The following is a 9,441-nucleotide window of genomic DNA, read 5'->3' on the forward strand; positions in this document are numbered from 1 at the left end:
CATGTTGGGTATAACAAGTGGGGTGTAGCATGTTGGGTACATCATGTTGGGTATAGTAAGTTGGGTATCACGTGTTGGTACACGTGTGGTTTAACAGAGCTCAGCGGGAGTCCTGGTCTCCCTCAGCCTCTAAACATGGCAGCAGGCCTGTAAACTGCAGCGTTGTTACAGTATCTAGTGTTACAGCACAGTCACAGAAGGGTTGTCTTACAGCCCCTGAGGGGCAGGACTGGAGGGACAGACTCTTACAGCCCCAGAGGGGCAGGACTGGAGGGACAGAGTCTTACAGCCCCAGAGGGGCAGGACTGGAGGGACAGACTCTTACATGACAGACTCCCATGATCACCAGCCATGCTTTATAGGAGATGCACTCCCATTTTGTAACGTCTTAAATATTCATTTCTTACTTTTTTGTATTTCCTTTTTTGTATTTCACCTTTATTTTAGCATCCATGTCATGTACAAGTATGTCATGCTAAGTTTATACATACAATATATGTAGTGAATGTTGAGTCTATGCGTAACGAGGAGGCTAAAGCCAAGTAGTCATCGAGTGGTGAAACTCAGTCCTCTAATGGGATAGTTGGCATAGTTGTTAGCACATCCGGCTTGCGAGCGCAAGGTTGCAGGTTCGCGTCCCGCCCTGGACAATCCCTTAACATGGGTCAAAGGAACGAGTGACACGGAAAACACGACGCAGAGTGAAATGAGGTCTGTCACGTGTATAGCTATTGCTGTTCCTGCTTTGCATTCTCTTCACGGAGTGGCAGCAGAAGATAATCAGAAGCATCAGTGTGCCGACGACTCCTTGATGTAAGCAGCTGACGTTTTTGGATTAGTACTCTAGTCTGCTGTTTGGATAATTCTTCTCCTACAGCCCTTAATTGCAAATTGGTAGCATGTCCTCTCCTGAGCGAAACAAGCAATTCTTGTGTGAGAGTGAGAAAGAGTATGAGTATGTGTTACAACACGAGTGTCCATCTGTGTGTGTGTGTGTGTGTGTGTGTGTGTGTGTGTGTGTGTGTGTGTGTGAGAGCATTCCTTTCACGTCTTTGGGAGAGCAGAGGGGACATCACCGCCCCCCATTACCCTAAACACCACTGTCTCCTCTCTAATTAGGAGCCAAGGAAGGAAGATCTACACTGTGTTGACACTTTTACTGGGCCAGATGGGGCTGTGTGAGTGTGTAGTTGGACATGAGAGAGTACTTACTCTCTCCTGTTTCCGCTTCAACTGTTGTCTCTTTACCTCTCTCCCTCCCTCCCTCTCTTTCTCTTACTTCCTCTCCTTTTGTCTGCCAGAGAACGGTTTTCCAGGGTCCTTCAGATGGTTTTCTGGTGTTTACCTTGGCAAGTTTCCATTCCACTGCAGAATTAAGTGTAGATTCTGACAGCTGAGGGGATCTGGGTCTGGTCCTGGTTTTGGATCAGGTTCTGGGTCTGTGCCGGCCAGGCCAGGCCAGACCAGACCAAGCTGGTGGTGTATAAAGTGAAGGTGTTTATTTCATTGTGCGGAGCGGTTTGGAAGCGATACCCTGGGTTATATTCAGTATAATGACCCTGCTGGCTGGCCCGGCCTAGCTAGCACTCCTCCTCTCCTCCCAGGCCCTATCCCAGCCAACCTTCCTCCTCCTACTTTCCTCCCAGGCCCTAACCCAACTCAACCTCCCTCTTCCTCCTCCTCCTCTCCTCCCAGGCCCTAACCCAACCCAACCTCCCGCTTCCTCCTCCTCCTCTCCTCCCAGGCCCTAACCCAACCTTCCTCCTCATTCATGTCCTCAGCCCTATTCCAGACAACCTCCCTCCTCCCCAATCCTATCCTAGCCCACCTAACTCCTCTTCCTCCCCAGCACTATCCCAGACAGCCTTCCTCCTCCTCAGCACTATCCCAGACAACCTTCTTCCTCCTCCTCCTCCTCAGCACTATCCCAGACAGCCTTCCTCCTCCTCCTCCTCCTCCTCCTCCTCAGCACTATCCCAGACAGCCTTCCTCTTCCTCGTCTTCCCCAGCACTATCCCAGACAGCCTTCCTCCTCTCCTGATAAGGTATGTACGGTAATCTATCTAAAGCTGAGCCTAAATCCAAAGATCTGTCACTCAGCGACTGGAGGAACCCAGCCAGTTTTTATAGCAGAGATGTTGAGCAGACCTGGTGGACTAGTCATTTCTGCCTGGTCCAGCTTCTGTAGGTACGCCCACCAGGAGGACCTATACAACAGAGATCACGTGCGCATTGAAGGCGTTAGGGTCAGGGTTAGATTACCATCTCATCCTTTTCCCGCTCTCCATGGTTGTTTTTTTTTCAGGCAAAGTAGATTGAGAACATGTTCTCGACGGTTTGCAGCAGTGAGTTTGAAATCATGATTGTGCCCTCTCTAACCCCAGCTGAGCCTGGGGCTTGACCCAGGCATTAACAGATGACTACTGTCTCACACACACTGATCCTCACACAAGACCAGAACAGAGCCCACTGCTGAGAGCCGGTAATCACCCCTCCGTGCGTGTGCGTGTGTGTGTGAGTGTGACGAGACTCCTTACCCAGCGTGTGCGTCTGTGTTGTGTATGGAGGTTACTTTTCATTATCTGTGGCCTATCGGTGTCAAGTCAACTGCATTTCCTCCCGACACAAACATGCACACACACAACACACACACACGTACGTAATGCTGATTATTTCATGCCGTTGTTTTCCTCCCAGGACTGAGGTGTTGATTCCTCTCTGTCCCGGTGGAATCCCTATGAAGGCAAATTTCCCCGCCCTACACACGCACGCACACACACACACACACACACACACACACACACACACACACACACACTTGGGATGGGTGTCATGCAGGCTAGTTGCCTGGTCCCAGCAGGGAAGGCAAACCCGAGAGAGAATGAATGAGAAGAGAGAGGGAGAGATCCAAGATATGGATTTAGATTACAAATAAGAAAGACTGAGAGAGAATGAGAAAGGTAGAGAGGGAGAGAGAATTAGAGAGGGATCTGGAGAATGAAAGTGAGTTCAGGCAGGGTTCTGTGTGTGGGGGGTGTTGCGAGAGGAGGAGGGGGAGGAGAGGAGAGGAGGGGGAGGGGTGGAGTCGGGGGTCTGCTATTTGTAGATCCTTGTGATGGATGACTGCTGTGTGTGTAAGAGAGAGAGAGAGAGAGTCTGGATTTTTTTTCTTTCTGCTCTTTCCCTATCCCCCCTCTCTCCTAGCGAACAGAGCAGAGCGGGACCGCGAGAGAGACGGAGAGAGACGCGAGTGAGAGCAGAGCAGAGCACAGCAACTCCACAAAGAGAGAGAGAGACAGAGGAGAGTTCCCTTTGCAAGGAAAGAACAAGAGAGAGAAAAAACAGGGGAAGCTTTCCACCATTCACAAACTGTAGAGAAAAGCCAGGCTACAGCAGATTAAAAAAAAGGAAACAGTTTTCCTCAGCAACCAAGGACATTTTGCTTGCATTTAGTTTTAGTTTCTTCCTCTCAAAGAATCTCTCTTGCTCAAGTCGTCAGTTATTGTAGAGGACTTCCGCGAAGACAGACAGACAGACAGACAGACAGATAGAGAGACACAGGAGAGGCTGCAGGACGAGCTGATCATGCCTGGGAGAGGAGGCTGTTTTGGGGCAGTAGGCGTAGGGAGGCTGCTGGTTCTCTGTCTCCTGGCGGTGGGCAGTGCCAGCGCGTGCCCTGCCCTGTGTGCCTGCAGTGGCACCACCGTAGACTGCCACGGCCTGGGCATCAGAACCATGCCCCGGAATATACCCCGCAACACCGAGAGGCTGTGAGTACCCACTGTGCTGCAATACGCAACTGCCCATGTGTGTGTGTGTATGATTCTGCTCTAGTGTTAGTATGTGTGTGTGTGTGTGTGTGTGTGTGTGTGTGTGTGTGTGTGTGTGTGTGTGTGTGTGTGTGTGTGCGTGCGTACGCACTCATAAACACACATGTGCGCAGGGTTTCTCTGTAAATGTGTTGTTTCTCTGCTGACTGTGTTGGTGTTGCACAAGACCTTTGCTGAGACAGAAAGAACAATAGCCCTGGCTCTAGTTTGTGTGTGTGTGCGTGCGCGTTGTGCGGTTGCGTGCGTGCGTGCGTGCGTGCGTGCGTGTGTATGTGTGTGTGTGTGTATTCGTATGTATGTATGTGTGTGTGTGTGTGTGTGTGTGTGTGTGTGTATGTACATGTGCGTGTGTGTGTGTGTGCGTTGTGCGGTTGCGTGCGTGTGTGTGTGTGTGTGTGCGTGTGTGTGTGTGTGTGTGTAGCGGTGGCATTCCAGTCAGGTATAAATAGGCATGAGGGACTGGAAAGAACAGGAGCAGATGTGTGCCTTTCACATGTGTCCATAATTTACATACCTGACGGTCTCTGTGTGTGTGTGTGTGTGTGTGTGTGTGTGTGTGTGTGTGTGTATTTGTGAGGCAGTTTTAGGGGAATCATTTGCATGCGTTTTGCAGCCCTCTAATCCCATGCATTACATGCATTGGCTCCAGTGATGAAGTTGAGTTCCTAAACACACGTCCAGAGTGATTGTGTGCATTACGTCACGCCAACAAAGCGCAACGTTCTTCCTGCTTCCACATGACAACTGAAAAAGGCCACTGATGCAGAGTGCCCAAGAGAAGTGAGCTAGGCCACATCCTATGGGGATGTGTGTGTGTGTGTGTGTGTGTGTGTGTGTGTGTGTGTGTCTCCCACTTAGCGGTCTTGTCTGTCTGTGTAGAACAGGCCAGCTAGCTTCTCTCAGTTTAGCAGTTTCCCCTCCTGCTCCGGAACATTCACTCCCCAAATTGTTAAATCATGCAGAAAATTAGGCAAATCTGCTCCTTAAGTGTCTTGCGAGGAGATCTGGTCTTGTGAAAGGAAGAGAGCAGAGGGGGGGGGGGGGGGGGGGGGGGGGGGGGCGTCGGGGTGCATGGTGGAGTTCCTCCCGGTTTTTGACGTTCTCCTGAAATATTCATGCATAAATCAGAGGAGCGCGCGGGGGAAATAGGTTGTTCTGTTTCAGGTTTTAGAACATCTGTTGAATAAAACATGCAATGGGAGGCAGATCACAGGGGGAGAGATGGACAGAGAGAGAGAGATGGAGGAGAAAGAAAGATGGAGAGAGAGGTGGAGAGAGAGCGATGAAGGGAGGTAGATGAAGAGAGTGAGTGTCTTGAGAGGCAGGCAGGTAGTGCTGACTTAGAGAGAGCTGACTCCGTATTTCATACGTTTCATAGTTAATTTCTAAGAACGCCTTTTTTTCTGCGGCCGCTTGTTTTCCGAGGAGGCGTGTGTGTGTGTGTGTGTGTGTGTGTGTGTGTGTGTGTGTGTGTGTGAGGGTGAGTGTGCGTGTGTGAGTGAGCTTGTGTGTGTGTGTGTGTGTGGCGGGGGTTGGGGAGAGAGTGGGGGGTTACACGGTCATTCTGTGGTTTCCTCTCTACATGAATAGCCATTCACTCTGAACACGGAACACATCAACTACACTGGAGTTTCTATTCTAGAGAAGCGAGGTTGCTGACATGTAGAGAGCTATACTGGAGCTGATGTGTGTTACTACTGGCAGGACAGACTTTTCCTACGTGTGTGTGTCCTATGAGTTTGTGTGTGTGTGTGTGTGTCTGACATGTGTTCCTACATGCTGTGTCTACAGTTTGCGCTGTGGCTTGTGTAGGGTACAAGAGCACGTCTTCTCCAGACTAGCTCTACATTTTAAGTGGTGTGTTTGTGTAAAGGTCATGAGGAATTTATGCCTTGGTCATTGTGCTTTCCGTGCCTGTGTGTGTGTGTGTGTGTGTGTGTGTGTGTGTGTGTGTGTGTGTGTGTGTGTGTGTGTGTGTGTGTGTGTGTGTGTGTGTGTGTGTCGGGGGGAGGGGGGGGGGGGTCATAAGGTAGTTGGTCTCCATGGAGAGGTTACTTAACAATGGAAAGTGTCTCGTTCTCCAACACCGTTATATAGGGTGATTCATCAAGGTGATTGCGCAAGTCAACCCCCATGCATGCTAGTCCCCTGTGGTCTTGTGTGTGTGTGTGTGTGTGTGTGCGTCCGTCCGTCCGTTTGTGTGTATGTGTGAGTGTGTGTGGGTGCAGGTACTGGCGGGGCCCAGATGAGTGATGGTCAGTGGAGTTTCTAGAGAGTTGTCCCAGAGGTTGAGAGCCTCCTCTGCAGGATGAATGTAAATGCCAGCCTTTTGTCAGCTGAAATTAGTCACCAGAGTAACCCAAACCCTGACCCTCACTACTAGCTAGGTGGAGGGTGGGGGTGTGCTAGGGGATGAGGGGGAGGGGAAGGAGAGAGGGAGGAAAGGAGGGATGAAGGTCAGGAGAACAGATGAGAAGGACAGAAGGACACGCTCGGTCAGAGATAGATTGAATGCATGGCTGGTTCGGAACATCGCCAAGCCGGTTAGGAGGCGTGTGTATGTGTGTGTGTGTGTGTGTGTGTGTGCGTGCGTGCGTGCGTGCGTGCGTGCGTGCGTGCGTGTGCAGAATCCTATTTGCACTTGTCAGTGTGTGTCTGGATCAGTCCTGACCCTTCTGCCCCACAGAGCAAGGCTTTAATGAGTGTCCTCCTCTCCTCTCCTCGTCTCCTCTCTCCTCTCCTCTCTCCTCTCCTCACCTCTCCTCGTATCTCCTGACCTCACAGCAGAAATACAGCATGTCTGAACAGGTCTACAGTACTGAAACTCTCCTCTCATGTTGTCTATCGGTTTCTCTAAGATTGTATATGGTTAAAGTCTTTGTAAACCTCCTATATAGCAAGATAATCACCCCCCCTCTCCTATCTGGTAATGGAGCTATTGATAGCTAGCTATCCTCATAGCAACAAAGACAGATAGCGGCCTAGCTAGCTGTGTTAAGGAGAGGACAGAGATGGTGTGTGTGTGTGTGTCTGCGCGTGTGTGTGTGTGTGTGTGTGTGCATGTGCGTGTGTTGTCAGAGGAGTGGTAGTAGTAGTGTAGCATTATCTTTGTGCCAGAGACACAGGGGCGTGTTCGAGTTCAGAGAGAGAGAGGGAGAAAGAGAGAGAGAGAGAGATGAGGGGCTGATGGCCGTGTGTGTGTGTGTGTGTGTGTGTGTGTGTGTGTGTGTGTGTGTGTGTGTGTGTGTGTGTGTGTGTGTGTGTGTGCGCGCCAGGGGATGCCCGCGGTACTCTTGGCAAGGTCCCATAGCTGGTATAACTGACAGCTCTCTGCTCAAATGATCCATAATTCACTACTGACAAGATAGAATACACTAACCCTAACCCTGGAGAGATGGAGGGAGAGGAGAGGAGGAGGAGGGGTAGGGTGACAGAGAGGGAGAGAGAAAGAGAGAGAGCGAGGAATGGAGAGGGTGAGACAGGGATGTTGAGAGAGGGAGAGAGAGGGAGAGAGGGCAGGTTGGCTCTGACTGAGGTGTTAATCAATGATGAAAGGATTTCCACCCTCTGAACAAAGGAGAGAAAGAGACAGACACGTCTTCCTGCCAGAAAAGCAAATTAATTAATAAATGAGCTTAGGGAGGACAAAAGCAGGCCAGCCAGTCAACATTCAGTCAAGGGTTTTTTACGACAGAATATGATCATAACTCATCGTTGTGAGTGTTGGTGTTGGGACTGGGACCATTCAGTGAATGACTATAGAGAGATGGATGGAGGGAGGGAGTATGGAATATGCTCACTTTGGTTTTGCCGTCTTCCGTGTCTGCTTTGTTTATTTAACCTTAATCGATCCTGGCTCGTTAATGAGGAACAGTTTTGACGGCTAGCCCCTACGGTGAAGATCTGCTGGCATACGGCTAAGTACAGAGATCTGCCCCTCCCCTCTCTGTCACTCAACACTCTGATCATCAGTCACACTCACTTTTTATTACATCCTTCTCTCCCTCTCTCTCTCTCTCTCTCCCTCTCACTCCCTCTCTCTCACGCACACTCTTCCTCTCTCTCTTGCTCTCTCTCCCTCTCTCTCACACACACTCTCTCTCTCCCTCTCTCTCGCTCTCTCTGTCACACACACACACACACACACACACACACTCTCCCTCTCTCTCCCTCTCTATCTCTCACACACACACACACACACACACACACACACACACACACACACACACACTCTCCTCTCTCTCACGCTCTCTCTCCGCCCCCCCCTCTCTCTCTCTCAATTCAATTCAATGCTATTCAATTCAATATGCTTTATTGGATGTCAGCTGAACAGTATTGCCAAAGCATCAAGCATATAATTCAATCTCTCTCTCTTCCTCTCTCTCTCTCTCCCTCTCTCTCTCTCCATCCCTCTCTCTGTCTCTCTCTCTCTCTCCCCCCTACAATCACTCGCTGCTGTTGTTAGTCACGGCCCACTCTATGACCAGAGCAAGCATCTGGTAGTGTGTCTCTTTATGACTGAACTCACCTGACTGACACAGGGAGCGCATTCCTGCAGCTACGTGTCAGTGCTTTAGAGAAAGAGATGGTTCAGTAGTTCTCTCCCCCCCTCTTCTCTCTCTCTCCCTCTCTCTTTCTGCCTCCTTCTCTCGGCATCTCTCTCTCTCTTTCTCTCTCATCCCTCTTTCCTGCTGTCCTTATGTGCAGAAGCACTTTACTGCAGCGTTTGATCTTCCTCACCGAGAACAGCCCTGTCGCTGTAAACTGGTGCACGTGTATCAGTCAAAGATCGGCCTATTGTGTGTATTGTGTGTGTGCGTGTAAGTGTGCGTGCAGGTGTGTGCGTGCGTGCGTGCGTGCGTGCGTGCGTGTGCGTGCGTGCGTGTGTGCGTGCGTGTGTGCGTGCGTGTGTGCGTGTGTGTGTGTGCGTGTGTGCGTGTTTGTGAATGTGCGCATGCCCATGTCTCTGCATGCAGCTTTAGAGGACGTGTGTATCTCTGCAGACAATGAAAGTGACTCTGGAGAATCATCCTGTAAAACAGCGATGGCGGCCTTTCATCTCCCCTCCCGGCTCTCTACCTCCACCCCCTCGCTCTCTCTCTCTCCCCGTTTTCTCTCTCTCTCTTCTCTCTTCTTTCTCTCTCTGTCGTTTCTGCCCCTGTTCCAGGCCAGCGGGTTAATATAGGCCAGACCACAGGATTGTTGTGGTACTGCAGTGTGGATGTATCATTTGAACACCACGCGACATTGTGGGAACTGGACTGGACTCGCAGGGAGAATTTCTACTTCAAGTCTTTACGCACACACACACACACACACATAACACGCCCATCCACATGTGTCTGTGTGTGTGTGTTTGTGTGTGTAAGAGTGTGTTTGTCTGTATGTGTGTACGTGTGTATGTGTGTGTGTGTGTGTGTGTGTGTGTGTGAGTGTGTGTGAGTGAGTGTGTACGTGCATGCATTGCAGAGCTGTGTGTCCCAGATTGAGTTATAAATAAGATCAAGTTGGCTGCAGCAGATCCACAGCGTGTGCAGCCCACAGTGAACACATGTATGTTTGCTCTAATATGCATGAACGCCTTCAAGGGGGATTCGAACCCACAACAAAG

The 9,441-nt window shown here is 50.4% G+C and overlaps 1 protein-coding gene across 1 annotated transcript in view; it reads left to right on the forward strand.

Annotated features, from left to right (window-relative positions):
* Positions 1-3,720: 3,720 nt before the first annotated feature.
* LOC311320154 (slit homolog 1 protein-like) overlaps positions 3,721-9,441 on the forward strand; it is a gene marked incomplete at its 3' end in the record, with an annotated part of 115,800 nt that continues 110,079 nt past the window's right edge. Inside the window, exon 1 of the mRNA XM_084451843.1 lies at positions 3,721-3,770. Within this exon, the coding sequence (XP_084307969.1) occupies positions 3,736-3,770 (35 nt within the window). The 5' untranslated portion in view covers positions 3,721-3,735. The remainder of the gene's footprint in view (positions 3,771-9,441) is intronic.

The sequence above is a fragment of the Borostomias antarcticus genome (assembly GCF_949987555.1).
Source record: "Borostomias antarcticus genome assembly, chromosome: 17".
Classification (NCBI taxonomy): Eukaryota; Metazoa; Chordata; class Actinopteri; order Stomiiformes; family Stomiidae; genus Borostomias; species Borostomias antarcticus.